General features: G+C 39.6%; 1 protein-coding gene and 1 long non-coding RNA gene across 2 annotated transcripts in view; one reads left to right on the forward strand and one right to left on the reverse strand.

Moving 5' to 3' along the window:
• LOC123972540 overlaps positions 1-15,708 on the forward strand; it is a 30,356-nt gene extending 14,648 nt beyond the window's left edge. The window contains exons 7-10 of the mRNA XM_046052065.1: positions 511-1,073; positions 2,188-2,279; positions 14,732-14,881; positions 15,593-15,708. Of these exons, the coding sequence (XP_045908021.1) occupies positions 511-1,073; positions 2,188-2,279; positions 14,732-14,761 (685 nt within the window). The 3' untranslated portion in view covers positions 14,762-14,881; positions 15,593-15,708. The remainder of the gene's footprint in view (positions 1-510; positions 1,074-2,187; positions 2,280-14,731; positions 14,882-15,592) is intronic.
• LOC123971817 lies at positions 11,757-13,494 on the reverse strand. The gene is made up of 2 exons (XR_006825306.1): positions 13,440-13,494; positions 11,757-11,972 (listed from the first exon to the last, which is right to left on the reverse strand). It is a non-coding gene; the product is annotated as an uncharacterized LOC123971817 (long non-coding RNA).
• Positions 15,709-16,628: the final 920 nt, after the last annotated feature.

Genomic DNA, 16,628 nt, shown 5'->3' on the forward strand with positions numbered 1-16,628 from the left:
GGGAAGGCTTTTAATGTCTCAGTGATCACCACATCTTCAACACATTTGCTGATGTATGATGTCCCTGATGATGTAAATTCCTCAATATTGATGGGTTCTTCTGGGTGGCGGCCTCTCTGAACATATGCCTCATCTGTCCACACTGCGACTGATTTTACTGTTGGTTTGACCCTTTTATTCAGCTGGGTGTAAGAAGGAGAAACAAAGAATTATGGTCTGGGAGGAATATTTTTGTAGACGTTTTCCAGAGTATTTGTTCCCCTGTTGTGGACAAGCTGGTGGATTTTAGGTAAAACTAAGTTTTAAACATTTCCACCAGGATTTGGTGCAGCAAAAATTCACCAGAATGCAGGAAATAAATAAAAATTTCATAAAATCTTGTCTCATCGTGGTATCTTCAGTACACAGACGTAGGGCCACTGACCAAGCAACTGTATTTGATGAGTTGCGAGTGAGATCTGAGCCCAAATGAAACTTGTTCATTGTTTTTTTTCTGTTGTTCTGTTTCAGACCATCCACTCTGCAGACAGGACGATCTCCACCCAGACCTCCAGCTTGCCGCACCCCTACCTTGTCCATCTCCCCATCTCCTTCCTGCTCCTCTTCCCTTCCCCGGTCTCTCTACCATGAAATGACAGCCAATAATGTCATAATCCTGGAGCCCGACTGCTCCAGTTCCTCCTCCAGGAACCGCCTACTCTCCTCTGCCATCGGGGGCCTCTCCGATTGGCCAACAAGCCTGGATACGGTGCCTTCTGCCAATGTCATCGTCGTGGAAACCTCCAATCTGATCATCCGCAGCGCGTCTGAGTTCTGCCTAAGCTCAGCGCCGGCGTCAATGGAAACGCAGGAGAGCACTTTCTCGTCCAATCCGTTTTTCAAGCTGCGCTCCCTCAGCAGCCAGTCACTGGTGGAGCAAGAGATCCGCATGGTGAGGCAGAGGGAGGAGGAGTGGAGGAGGCAGAGGGATGAGATGTGGAGGAAGAGGAGGGAGGAGGAGTGGAGGAGAGGGAGAGAGAGGTACGATACTGTGCTGGTGTCTCCGGGCCTGAACGATAACATCAGTTACAACGGTACGTAGAGTCGTGCCCACTTGTCCAGGTATCAGAAACATTTGTGGGGAAGTGAACACCGTAGAAACATTTCTGTCGTGTTGGAGTTCAGCTCAAATGATTTCAGAGTGTTGGGGAAGGATAGGATGAAGCGTTGGAGGGGAGGGATTAAGGATCACCCAGTGACTGCAAATGGGGTAGCAGGAACACAGAAGACAACAGAGGCAAAGTGTTCTGGGCCGGTTTTTATCAAGCTTCTCAAAGTGCCATTTTAAAATTAAGTATTGAGAATTCATGTAATTTATTCGTAATTTCAAACTTTAGTATAAAAGCAAGTTATCAGATTTCTTAAAGCTAAGAATCACTCTTACTCTCCCAGTTATTTATGACAGCTCCAGAGGTCTCTCGAGTGGTTAAGCCAGTAGGTGCTTGTGATGGAGACAGGAGAGCAAGAATGTTTCTGAATTATTGAGTGTGCACTTGATTAAACGGGGTCGGAGAGCGCAGGCATAATCTTTGTCAGCGAGTTGGTGAGGGACGTCATCTCACCACTGACTTTGCGCAGCACTACGTTTTCAGCTAAACTGAAAGTTGCGATGACGCTTTGTTAATTTGCCACAGGACAAACGCAGCGATGCTGATGATTTTGGCCCGTTCACAACCATCAATAAGCCGAATTGTCATGGAAACAATTATGAGACTTAGAGCTCCACACATTGTCACGCATTTCATCGACTTCCCAACAACACCTCCCGTAATCTGACAGAAGCAAACACAGTTCACGCAAATAGCCGGCTTCACAGGAGCAGTAGGTGCAATTGACGGAACTCGTATAAAGATCATCTTTTTATCTTTTATTTCCAACGTGTACATAATGTATTCTCTTAAAAATTCTTAATTGTCAAATGAAATAAAAAAACAGAAGCCAGGTCGAGAGGGGAGGGATGAAGGGGTATGATCAGTTAGCGTCAGTTATAATTAAAAAGGTTTGCATATGGTTGTGTGTTTTCACTATTCACAATCAATCAACCATTTTTGGGCAGAACACTTTACATTATTGGCCACAGTTTGTAGGATGAAAAATACATTTAGGATAATCTTATTAAATGTGTGATTGAATTCTCTTTTATTTCAGTGCCAGAGGTTCCAGACAGATGTGTCTCCTCTCCTTCGTCCCCCTCCAGGACCCGCAAAATGGAACGATCCAGTTTGTCTTGTGACCACAAGGTTGGCTGACACACAAACTATCTATCTATCTATCTATCTATCTATCTATGGAAGTAAATAAAAAGCCTGAAAACTATATCTAGATCCACAATTCGTAAACAAAATACATCACCTTGGCTAAAACACTTGTTTAGAGGGGAAACATGTCTCAAACACAGACATCATAAAGTAAAGCGCATTACCCTGCAGGTTTTAGGGTTTATTTGAAGTTCACTCCCACATGTAGCTTTTTACCTCTTCATTGAGTCACTCTCACACTCTCTGAAACATTCATGCAGTGTCTTTTCATGCACTTAAGTAACAAAGTTACTGAGAGAGACCAGATTACGCAGGTAACCATGTTTACATGCACTCTAATAACCTGGATACTGTAAATCCGTCTATACATGCAGCAGGTCGGTACTTTCTTATTGAACTGTATTAGTATTAGACCACAGGTTCTCACTCCCAAGTCAACACATATGGACACATGGTCAAGACCCGTAGGCGTCAGTTTGTAACCCACTAGGGAGACCGTTAGCGTCATAGTTCAGCGCACTTGGGAAGCCCTATAGTGTGATTTTTGAACGCTAAAGGTAGGTGTAGGATATCTAAGAGTAAAGTCAGAGTTTAAAAGGTGGCTGGGGTTGATGGATGGGCCGGAAAGCGGACTTTTACCCAGGAGACCAGTATTTGTTCCCTTTGTGAAACAAAAAGTCCACATTGAAAGTTTTTATTTAGGGTACTTACTTAACTTACGTAAGTTAAGTCATGTAAGTGATGTTATTTTAAGCCAAACCATGATCTTTCTCTAAACCTAACCAAATAAAAGTCGTTAAAAGCTAATAATTGTTAATAGCTTCACCGTGGAGCCGGTCTAGGACAGACAGACAGGGTAGCTCTGACTGAATTTAACAAAATGTTAAATGTTTAGTGGTGGAAACGTATTTGCACATCTGAAGGCAAATTTGTGGTAGTTTCAGTTTGAGTTTAAATACAAAGATTAGAGATTGCTCCGTTCAGCCACATGCTCCACTGTTACTTTCCCGATCTGCAGTCTCTTGTCATGCACATTCATATTTGTAAAAAGCCAGTAAGAGTTATGAATCTACCTCTATCTCACTAGCCGTGTTTCCATCTAATTGTCAAGCAAATTTGAAGCGAACTTTTAAAATGTCGCAAAAAAGATTAATGCTAATTAGGCGCCTTTCCAACAACTGGTTTGGAGCGAATAAACCAGGCTAACCAAAGCGTAGTAACGTCAGAAGTTGATGTTACACATGGCTGTAAGAAACAATAAACAGGTTGCAAACCAGAAAAAACAACCAATCAAATGGACCTGAGGATCTGAGAAAAAGAGTTCTTCAGGAATGTGTTTGAATTGGGCAGGTTGTAAATGTTAAACGTCAGAACTTATTTGGCAAGTTTCCATCTCCCATTTAGTGCATTAACTCCGCAAAAGCCACCTCATGTGAGCATAAAAGCCTTTTTGCAAATCTGTCTACTAATGCGAAAGTCTAAAATGTGCATAAAAATATGTTGATGGAAACACGAACGCTAATCCGCCAACCCAACTATGGAAAGTGGGTTTCTCGTTACGTTTAAGAAATCTGCTTACTGGAGAAGGAAAAATGTAACCAGTTACTTAAGGGCACGTAAACACATTGATAGTAGTCATGTTTAATAAAAGTCAAGTCCGTTTTATTCATAAAACCCAATATAAAACCTTCAAAGTTTGCCTACAAGAAGCTTCTTCATCAGGGAACTAACAAGTCTGCTGAACAACCTTAAAGCTGCATTCACTGATATTTGAATACAGTGACAAGGTGATTGTTGTGACTATCGCAATCATAAACTTCAACTAAACTTCAACCAAACGATGTAAGTCAGTATTACGCGTCGAGTTTGCCCGGAGAGAATCAACGACGGTAAAACAACCGTGTTGCTGCGCCGTCCACACTCGTTTATTTTTTACACCTTTTACAGCTTCCTTCAAAACTTCAAAATAAGAGTTCCAATGCGGAAGTTGCACCAAAATACCAAAATAAACACAAGAATGAAAGAGTAACAAATGTTATAAAATAAAGAAACTTACAGTGATATTAGTTGTTATGGTGAATGTGTTCAATGGCAAAACGCTCCTTTGTTTACATAGAAATACTGACTTTTTTACAGCTTTAATCACATGTACAGGAAACCAATGAGGAAACATCTAACTTTATAATTTTATTCTATTCCCTTACAGTAATATTCACTTAAACATTGAATGTCCTTCCTGATATTAGCAATATTACGACTTCTGGACTGTTTTCTGCAGGTTACACTGCTGCTACTCTATGTTGGATTGCTTCACCTATCAGTGCATAGCATGAAAATCATATTCAAATTTTTCTGTTTTTTTCCGTTTTGCATTTTCCATGTTGGGTAATTAATCTCTCCCTGTACTCATCCATTCATTTGTTTCCTTTTATTAATTGTGAACTTTATGATTTGTCAATCAGTTGAATTGATTTTTAATCCATTAGTTCACAATTGTGCAAAAAAGTATTTTTTCATCTATCCGTCACTCTTGCATCCGTCTGTCTAATGCTTCCTATACATCCCCTCCTCTGATCATTTCTCCTTTGCCCCATCTGTCCATCATCCATCCAACCATGAAACTGTCCATCCATCTTGGCTCCAGTGGTTTAGCTGAATCTCCCCCTCCCTCCAGTTCCCCCCTTCCCTCTCTTCAGTGCCACGACGACAGAACACCATGGCGCAGCGATGGGAGGCCTCCCTATTAGCCAATCAGAAGAAGGAGTGAGCACCGACAGCACTCAACTGTCAGCCATTTAAAAAAAGCCAAAATGAAATGTAACGCCTATGTTTCTTCTTCCTTCTGTCCAGAAAACTCACACAGTCCTGTCTGTCCGAAGCCGTTGTCTATTGCCACGTTTGTCTAAACTGTGGGTTAGAACCAGTTCTGAACTGTTTTCTGTGGGACGCCAAGTGAGAAAAGGACTGTTTTGTTTCAGTAAGCTTGGTTTCAGAGATAAAGGGGGCTTTCACACCTTCCGTTTTCAGTTTGATTTGAACAAAAATTACAGGCGTGAAACCTCCCCCAGACCACGGTCCGCACCAAACAGACGAAATTTGTTCAGATGAAAAGACTCCAGATCAAACTGAACCGTGGTTCGGTTCGTTTCTACACTGTCAGACCATTTACAGGAAGTTCTGGTGGTTTCTGTCCAAACCGGAAACAAACAAATGCACAGAGAAATGCATTGAAATAATGACACAATTATAAATCGCCCGTGAAAGCTAAACTTTTGTAAGACTATGAAAGGAAATTGACACTCATCTCTTTGGTCTCTCCCCAAACGGACGTGACAGGGCTCGAATATTTGCTTGCAATCTTCTCCTTTTTTCCCCCCCTGCCAGTGATGATATAATGTTCACACAAAAAGGACAATCATTTGGCGAATTTGAACTATAAAATGGCAACAATCTGCATCTCTTCATTCATTCTTGTCAAAGCTGAACTGACAACACGCTGACGTCCGTTTACAAACCGATCAAAGTATAGCGAGACCCAGCCCACATAGATGATGACGACAGGACGCGAGTATGTCACGCAGCGTTTTGTAGTGCGCTCGCGTAATTGCAATTTGAAACCAAACTAACCAAATGTGTCAAAACATGAACTTTGGTTCGGACCTTGGTGCAGACTTTCAGGTGAAGGGGCCCTAAGATAGTTTGGGTTTTCATGATTACTGCTTTCAAAGTCAAACTGCTCTTTTGCACAATGTCTGAAACAGTGTAAACATGTTGACATGTCAAAAATGACATTTTATAATAACTTTTGTTGACTTCCAAAGCACATCCCCAGGAGGTGCATCACAATAATAACTGAGTGTAAAATTGCAATCATAATAATACCACAGTTTGTGACATGTGGCTCATATTATAGTAACCGTTGGAAGCACTTGGCAAAATCTGCAATATTGTCCTTTTAATATTTACACCACTTTAATTTCTAGATGTTATTATGGTACTAGTAGCCTATAACTGTTCAATGATATTTATTGATTTTGTTTTTAATGACTGACTGTAATGCAGTGATTTTCAGACTTTTTTTTCTGGGCAGTGAAATAATTTAAGATGTGAATTTTGTCTCTATATATTTTAAAGTAACTAACAGCATTACGTTGATTATTTTAAAATACTGCAGCTACAGAGATTTGAGAAGGTTTATGCAAAATAATTTAGCATGTTGTGTTCAATTCATGTATCTTAAAAGTGCCAACCCAGACTTTGAAAATCACCGCCTTAGTGGAACGTTATAATGAGCCACTGATCAAAAGAGTTTGGATGTCCCAGGTTTCCGTGTCAGCCATGTTGGCTAAACAGTGCTAGCTGCTAACTGAAAACCATTTGGGTCACAGCTGCACAGACAAAAGCCTTTGCTTCTTATTTGGAGGAGGTCAGTTGTAACCCAGATAAGAGTTCTGGATCGGGGGGCAGTTTAGTGTACATCATGTAAACAAAGTGGAAAGAGCAAATTTATTGTAGCCTCAAAGATTTTTGTTGTTATTATTTAGATTTTCTGAGGCTATTGCATAAAATAAATAAATAAATCTTATTTTTAAAATATGTCGCTTTGTTAGCGATCTAAGGCTTATTCTGTCAAAAATGACGGGTCTTACACCTGCATTACCGCTCAGTTTAGTAGACTTATCCTAAGATATGACATAAAAATGCCCACATACTGTTCTGGGAGAAGAAGTCCTGTCCCCTGCTGTCAGGCACGACGCTTTCATCGGCCCATTCTCTGCCGGGGTAGTAAAACATAATGTGAAGACAGGCTGAGTGAGCGAGCAGGAGGCTTTCCTTCATATAAATCTCTCCGTCTTAATAGTCTATCCCAGTGGGCCAAAACTGGCACCTTGAAAAATAAGTTTTATGATCGCTGGGATGCACACGCGCCAGCACATGCTTTATCGTGAGCATGTGAAACAGTCTCTTTGTAATCAATTTGTTGAAGAGGGAGAGTAAATATTTTGCACAATGTGGAGATCAAACACACAACCCTCCTACCAAGAGGCCTGTGCACTACTGACTGAGCTAAACGGGCACTCTAACATCTTTTGTTCGTTTGAAACTATGTTCTCGTCTGCTCTAAAATACTTTTATACGGAACTCATCTTTCAGTTTCCCACTGAGTGGGTGCAAATTCACTCGAGGCAGCGCGAACTGAGGAGGAGACTTTTGTGCAAGTAAAAATGTCACCACTGAATCTAGCTAGCTCACAGCTAACGTCTTTACCATAGACTTCATATAAAGATGGACGACACACAGTTGCTGCCATCACATACACCTGGCCGACTCAGTCATGAGCAGGGCTCAGCTAATAAAACCAAACTTGAAATATGAACACTTGAATAAACATCACACATGCAGCCATGGTTTAATCTTCCCTCCTCTGTTGTGTCTTTGTTTGGGGAAGTAACCTCTTGAAATGTGAACGTGGCATCTTTTCACTTCAATTATAAATTAATCAGTTTTAAACTCCTGGACTTTAATAGCTCCTGTGTTTCATGTTAAAAACTCTCTGCACATTCAGAATCTCTCCCACATATCTGTGTTCTCTGAGATGTGCAGAAAAAAGTTTAATCACTTAATGAGAATTCACAATATTTTCTACCTGCCCTATACGCTGTGCATTAAGTTATTGCTCCGCTGGTAGTATCCCCTTCAAACATTTATGATCAGTTAGAAATCTCACCACAAATCCACACACTGAAGCACCTCCGATAAAGTGCAGCTCACAGTTACAAACCGAGCGAGGCTGCACATCAGTTTTTAGATGTTTATATTGCAAAACTCTACCAGCTACGCCACCACTCTCAAAAATGGTCTGGACTCACGGCGAGTGTGTGTTCCCTTGATTACTATCTCGTCTCACCCCCATTTATGAATCATACTGCAGCCAGCCATCAGAGGCGTGCAAGAAGTTCTGGCTTCACTTTGGGTCGCTGTCATGTCGTCCATAAAGATGGACGACATGACATATCTTAACAGACTGTAAAAACACTCCAGCTGTCAAATTTATGTGAATTACTCAAAGCAAACATTCAATTGTTTTAGCATTAGACGCGTTAGCATGGTGCATATGGTCCAGCCAAATTTTTTTTTTTTATTGATACAACCTGGCCAAACTCTGTCAATCTGTGGCTCTGCTGTTTCAGCAAAATAACTTGAGCACTTCTGAACAAATCAGATATTTTAATCCTAAAGTCTAGTGAAGATTTTTACATATTTTTATGTCCTGTCCTGATTCCTAAAAAGAGAGATTTATGGTATCGTATTTTTGCTGCATATATTTATGAATGAGCAATGCTTATAAATCCTTACAGCCTTTATTTCTAAGAGGTTTATAATATATTGTGTCAGAATGACTATTTCAAACAGTTTTTTAGAAGAAGAGTTTGTGCATGTGTGTATGAGTGTATGTTTTATAGCCCATCCTCCATGAATCAGCTGGTCGGAGCTTACCTTACTTTAAGTTGGGCTTCTACAGCTCCAGAGCTCGCTCACTCACTGGTTTCCATTAAACTCAGTTTGACTGTGTGTGGAATAAAGGTGCATTCAAGTAAACTCAGAAATGGGATGATTTTTAACTGCCAAGGTGAAATAACACCAGGTGAATGGGATGCTAACAGCTGCAGTTTCAGTTTAGCATCACATTATTTTGATTGTGCTATAAGCTGTAGTGTGTTTAAACTACTATGTTACAGTATAAAATATACTACAAAGGATCTACAACTACATTTGAGCTGTGAGTCATTGTGAAACCCGAAGCTGTGCCATTTAATGTGGTCTATATTTTCTGCCCTATATGTTCAGAGGTTAGGTTTGAATTTTTTCCTAGTCTATCTTACGCTGCATTTCATAAGTACTTCAAAGAAGTTGTTGGTCGCTATTTTCCTCCTCTTCTCGCTGGCTGTAAAACCAACCCTCTTCAGCAGTGTGAGTTAGCCAAATCACATAGCTGTCTTTGCCCAGACACGGGTGTGTAAGGTAGTTAAATTTGCATCTTCCATCTTGATTTTGTGCGATGGAAAAAACCTTCAGAGTTGTGTTGTTGCTTCTGAAATGTTGCTGTGTCTTTTAAATTATGTTGCAACATCGAGGGCGAGGCATGAGTTTGTCATTGTTTCTCAAACAACCTAGCGCACATCTTATTTAGTGAAATATCTGACTCATAAAACAAAAGTTTTTAGATAGAAGCGAATGTCAGGAACAGGAAAGAGTCCTCTTTTCGCTCATACCGCATACACAGCAAAGAGAAGCTCGGTCGCTGCTGCAGGTTGGACCTCTGCCGACCAGATGCATGAAAAAAACCCAAAATAAAACAAAGAAAAAATCTACGGTTGTGTCTCAGACTTGTGTATACCGATCCTGTGCATAACCTATGCTACTACAAACTACATGCAAGTAGGGATGATCGCTTTCGTTGTAGATTAATCTGTTGATTAGTTGTTTAAACTATTAAATGCTCTCAAATGTTATAAAAAGTCTTATTTTGTCTACAACTCAAAGATATTCAGATAACTGTCGTAGACAAGGAAAGAAATTAGAAAATATTCACATTTGAGAAGCTGGAATCAGAGAATTTGTCTTAAAAAATGACTCAAATCGATTATCGAAATAGTTGCAGACTAAGTTTATAGTAATTTATTAATTGATTAATCGTCGCAGCTCTAATGCGAAGTGAATTTCATTCTAGTTTGTAACTATGGTCGCCTCACATTTGCGTTTTGCACAGAATGTATTTTGTTCCCCGGCTCTTCTGTTGTGGCCACATGAGGAAAGGATCCCTTCAGGGCGAGAGACGAGGAACGATCACAGCGAGCAACAACCGCTTCGATGTACATTTGGCATGCGACTGTTGTAGACTGGAAAAGATACTAACATATCCTTTAAAAACAAAACTCTTGGAGCTGTGATGTCTGATGAGATTCTGAGATGTATTGAATACACAATAAAAACTGATCCTATACGTCAAAAGCAGGGAACGTTCAGCATGTCATTATGTTAGTGTGTTAGATATACTGTGATATAGCACATTTTACCGTTTGCCCTCTGATTTCATTGCATTCGGGGGTCTTGGATCCACATCCATACCTGGTTTTGTTCCTGTTTCAAGATACTTTATTATTCCACAACAACATAACACTACTTTTAGTTTTTAGAAGACAGTGGAAATGCATTTAACCATAAAGTTATTTAACATTTATGATCTTCTCTTGTCAGGTGTGACACTGGGGGACACCTCACACTGCTTGCTAGAATATTCTGTATGCACTCATATAAACGGCTTTTCCTCACTAGCGTCATTTATTCTGGTTCTGTTTATTTCTTAGTTTACTTGCCTTGAGTTTCAGTCATTTATTATTGCCAAATGAAAAGGTTCAATAAAGCGTGTGACTCCTCAAACCTCCTGTGTGTCTTTACGGCCTGTTTTATTTGTCAGCAACCATCAGACACAAACATGTTGTCCATCAGTCATTACTCATAATTTCAGTTTGCGGCGATAACATCCTGAATGGAATAAGTTTTCCACAAGCGATCACGTAAATATCAGATTCTTTTATTTGCTTAAATGAATGTCCAGGATCTCTGTAAGAATAGCGAATGTGTTTTAGGCATGAGGTCAGAGGTTCTGGTAATAAATAATAATATATCAATTAGATTATTTAGATAGATAATCTACAGCAATGCATCATGGTCTATAAGGTCATCAAGTGTTTGTGGCGATCGCTGCCATGTGAGAACCACGCAACAGCACTGTTTCCAGCTGATCTAAGTTTGTTTTTTATATTTTATTTAGTTTAAGAAGTAGGATAATTTTCTCAAACCTTAAAAGAAACACTTCATCCTCCAGTTCATCAGAAACATTCAAACTCAAAAGCAGCACATTTGGAGATACATGGTTTTCACTGGACAGGAAAGCTATGAACGATTGTAATCTTAAAAAGTAACTAGTGATTAAAGCGGTCAGATGAATGTAGTGCAGGAAAAAGTACAATATCTCCCTCTGAGACGTGGTGGATTCGAAGAAAAGTGGCATAAAATGAAAATACCTCAAATTTGTCCTTCACCACTTTGAACAAGCTTAATCTTTAACAGAGGACGAGTTCAGCCTGAAACTTTTCTCTTTGAGTCTTCAGTGAAAAGAAAATGCCACCTGTTCTCAAGGGAGCTTAGCGGGTAGACACTGATTGTGTGCAAGTGCAGGGGATTTCGGATTCTGGAGTAACATACTGATGTTAAAGTTAACCACGTTAATCTTAGATTAACAGTGATAAGTTATTTCCATCAGTAAGAGGACAATGAGTCAAATGTTTAAAGGGTAATATATGTCTTACAAAGACTGCAGAGCGAAGGTTGCACAGAACTTAGCATCAACATTGGAAATGAAGAGGATGCAGCAGAAACATTGAGAGAGGGGAAAAAAATGAAAGAATATGGGTTTATTAACCAACCGATGATGTTGCCGTCATGCCAAACTGGTACTGGGGAAACAATCCCACCTGTGACTTAAAGGACTAAAGAAGCTTTGCTAGATGAAGTCAGCAGAGGCTGAGCAGCCGGCTGATGATGGTCGGTCAGGGATCAAAGAGGAATCTCCTGCGTGTCAGACGGATCAGCCATCCTCACTCACTCCTCCTACGAATGATCAGAATTAAACATTACAATGCACTCTCACTTTTGTCGAGCAGGGTGTCCCATCCGATAAACAAATGAGTGCATCTGTTACACAATATTAGCTCATTTGAATAAAACGTCACATTCAACTGTATGAAATAATGGAGGCAATGGTGGAACTAATGTTACCTGTAGTGGTGGTAAAGTATTAATACCTCACTGTGAAAATACTCAGTTACAAGTAAAAGTACTGCATTGAAAATGCTTTACATTAATGCATAAATAATAATAATAATCTAATATATATTACAGTCACAGAGGACATCTTTCTGTCTGCCACAAGTACGTTTACTTTTAATACTTTAAATACATTTTCCTACTGACATACGTTTACTCTAGTAACATTTTTAAGGCAGGAATTTTATATGTAACAATACTTTTACAGTGTGGTATTAGTACTTTTACTGAAGTAAAAGAGCTGAATACTTAATATTAGTCCACCACTGGTTATATTATATGGTTTTATCAAATGTCACCTGTGAACCAGTCGTGGATGAAGCATTCAGATCCTAAGTAAAAACAATACTAATACTCTGTAAACTGTAAAACAAACACAAAAACTGTTACAAATAAAAGTACTGCATTGAAAATTTTTCTTAAGTAAGAGTACGTAAGTATAATCAGGAATATGTTATGCATCAAAAGTACTCAATGAAAAATGCCCCCTGTGACTGTTATACTATTATATATTATATCATTAGATTATTATGACTTTTGCATTCATGTAAAAGCAGGCTTTTATTGTTTAGTCGTTTGAGGTTGAACTTTTTTTGTATCAAACTGCAGTTAATGATTATTTTCATCATGGAGTATTTTCTCCATTAATCGATTTTAAAAATTCTGAAAATAGTGAGAAATGTTGTCACAATTGTCCAGAGCCCAAAATGACACCTTCACAATGCTTGTTTTGTCAGTCAAAAATAATTAAATATACATTAATAAAAAAACATAAAATAATCAAAAGGGAAAGCAGCAAATCTTCAGAAAAGCAGGAACCATGAAATGTTTCTACTTGAAAAATGACTTAAAGAGGTGGTATTCTGCTTTTTGGCTTTTTCCCTTTCCTTTATTGAGTTATAAACCTTTTTTGTGCATGTAACAGGTTTGCAAAGGGAAAAAGCCCAAAGTCCAGCCCAAAGGGAGTTCCCATCTCCCACAGAAAACTCTGCTCTGAACTGAAAACAGCTCGTTTGTAGTCCAGCCGCTTCCCCTTTTTTGAGCTAAATGCGCCTCATATAACGCTCGCAGAGCGGCTACTCCGACACGCCCTCTGAAACAGCGGTGGGAAAACAGTGAGCTGCAGCACACAGCTCTCCTCTCCCTTCCAAACACTAGCTACCCTCCAGGCAGTCAGTGGACATAAAGTTGTTCCTGTGATGTAGAGACAGAGCTCAGTTAAAACTTTATGGTTACAGATTAATAACTCACCGCTCTGAAACTCTCGCTCCAGTCCATGTTGCCAAGCTGGTCGGCAACACGTACAGCTGAACCAAAGCTGTTTACCGGCTTCTCGCTGACCTGCCCTTCTCTGCTTCTGATTGGCTAGTAGACCTTAACTAGGAACTGCGCATGTGCAACTCCCAACAAAGATCATTTAGAGACAAGATGTATCACTCCATAACTGAAACGAAGCCTTCAACACAGGATGAAAAGAGGAGCTGCAGCAATGTGCAGTATGACAAAAAAATATGGTGTTTTTTGAAAATTAAACCATGTAAACCTGTTCTGGTACAACCCCTAAATAAGATTTTGAACCTGAAAATGAGCAGAATACCACCTCTTTAAACAATCAAAATAGTTGCCAATTAAATTTCTGTCAGTCAATTAATGTACTAGTTGTAAAAATCTTACTTTGTAAAGTAACTGAGGCTGTCAGATGAGGTGAAGTTTACCTCAAAACATACTCAAGTAAAGTACAAATACCTCTAACTTGTACTTAAGGACTTTGTTACTACCCACCACTGCTGTGGACTGATTCTGTCCTGCAGCCATAACATCTGTAACAATAGTCCCACTGTATTTAATGACAAATTAATGTTGGCTGTTTGTCAGAGCCAATGATACAAGTGCTGTCATTAATGTCATTAAACCTGATGCTGTCAGTTACAGGATGTATCCTGTACACACACATACACACACAGTGGTTTAATGAGACGACATCAGTGTCAATATAAACTAACACAAACTGATATCCAGCATGACTGTGGGAGACATCTGAGCTGATTCATTTCCGACATGATAAATGTCCTTAACACACACAAAGTCACAAAGTGTTGTGGTTAGACCGGCACAGAACGAGCTGTTAACATCAATCAGTAACAGAGGTTTATTAGTGTCATCGTTACACACATATTGCAGACAAACATATGTGCAGCTCAAACATTTGCAGTTAGTATAAAAATGTGAAAAGCAGTTGGGAAAACAAAAGTTATTGTAAGTAAAAAAACTAAACTAGAAACATGTTATATGGAGTTCTTTCTTATTGGATTATATGCCTTCTAATATAATTCTAATAGAGTACGATATTTTAAATCTGTAAATAATGCGTTTTCTTGCACAGACTTTTATGTTTTTACAAATGTTTCACAGTTTTACGGATACATAATTGCAAGTTTTCAATTCAAGTTTAACACCGTGATTGTCAGGGCTGCTGTTCCTGAATTGCAGTATGTCTCTCCCTTCCTCCCATCACCTCACCGTGCTTGTGTGCTGCGTTTCAGGCAACTCGGAAATTTCCATCCTCCAACTAGAAAGGGACGCCACTTAAACTCAGAGTTCCTACTTGTGAACTTGTGAGAAAAGATACGTACCCGCGAGAAGCAGCTGAACGACGTCACACAACAATGGCAAGTCCCATGGAAGCACACACTGTAAGTGTTAAACTATAAAATAAAAGGCAACATAAAGTATGTTTGCCTGTATTTAATTAAAATACATACCATCATATAGCAGAAGAACTTGCTCTGCATGTAAAGTGATGTAGAAATATATTAGGTAGCTGGTTACAGTAAACAATCTCTGAAAGTCGTCTTCTCTGCACGAAAGTTATTCAAGAAAATGTTAAAAATGCCGAAAAATGTGACAAGGTTTACAGAGTTTTGCAGATTACCCACCGATGGAAGTGTCCACAGTAAACGATTAACGTATAGGCTATTTATACCACTTGCTTTCATTATAACGGCCATCCTTAAGGGCTCTGCTGAGGGTTCAACTGTGTGCGCACTTAACAAAGAAACAGCAGTTTTTGCCGTGATGCGCCATCATGCACCTGGAGCGCGTTGAGGTCAGAAGTCAGAAATTTCAACTGGGAAATCTCAGATTTCCGAGGTGTCTGCAACGCAGCATTGATTTCAGGAGCGCAGTCAGGTGTGCAGGAGTCAGGAGACCAGCTGCATATCATCAGCTGCAATCACCTCCGCCATATATAGGCTACCTGGACTTCCCTTCTACTCATTGCCAGATCCTGGGCTCTCGAGTTCATCGCGCCAAGCTTCTTAGTTTGTTCTTCTTATTGTATTACAAACTTTGTCTCTTGTGTTTTTGCATGTTTCCTGGACCTGACTCCTGTCGCTGCTGCCCAGTGTGGATCCTGGACACCCTCTCTGGACAAACATATTGTATGATTCCCCCTCTCTGCCCAGCCTGGTTCTCTCCCAAACCCCTCCTTGGACTTGCCCCCCTGAAACCCCGGACTCTGCCCTCCCACAGCACTTTAAGTATTTGTAGAAATAAATCTTCTTGCCTCTTCCTGTTCTGACTCTGAGTACTGTGTCTGCGCTTGGGTTTAAAACAAATGATCCTATTTACGTTTTAATTTAGAGAAGCCAAACTGAAACCTGCATCAAACCTTATTATGAATATTTAAATTTTATAGCAATTAGATGAATATTCTCTTATTGGACTAACATCCAGCAGTGTTAGTCAGGTGAAATAATTAAATTTGCTAGTAGAAACCAACTTCGGAAACCACTGTACCACAGATTACAGCTCTATATCACATAACAAAAGCACTTTTAGAACACATCATAGCTCATCATAGAATTAGCTATTGTGGCTTTAGCTGAAATATAGGGCTTTTCATTATCTCTAGGTCAAGCATGGCAGCTCCTCTGAGTTTTCTTAGCTGCTCATTATCATGAACTATCAAAGGTCACCTCAACATCTTTACACCAGCAGAGGGAGCCACATGAGAGCAGTTCACTAACCCTGTGCACAGGTCTAATAGCTTCTCATTGTTGCGCTGCACAGTCACAATCTATTGAACAAGTTCATCAATACTATTCTGTGTATAGATTCCATTGTTCTATATTGTACTGTGCATGTGCATTTATTCATTAAAAGTAGAATATGTATTCTCTGAGTATACATATTCATTTAGATAGCAGATAATTGCATTATGCTGCAGGTGGTTTGCTTTATGTTTTTGTCTGTTCACAACTGAAACTCACTGAATTCAAGGTGACCATAGTAAATGTTCACTTGGAAGAGATTGAAAAATAAAACAAACTTTTTAGTGCCGCCTTTCAGGTCTACAGGCGGCAAATGTTTGATACTACATAGTTGAGTGGAATATTGCTTTTTGGCTTCATTACCAGATTTCCTGGCCACCTGGGGTCA

This window comes from Micropterus dolomieu, linkage group LG06, assembly GCF_021292245.1.
Source record: "Micropterus dolomieu isolate WLL.071019.BEF.003 ecotype Adirondacks linkage group LG06, ASM2129224v1, whole genome shotgun sequence".
NCBI lineage: Eukaryota > Metazoa > Chordata > Actinopteri > Centrarchiformes > Centrarchidae > Micropterus > Micropterus dolomieu.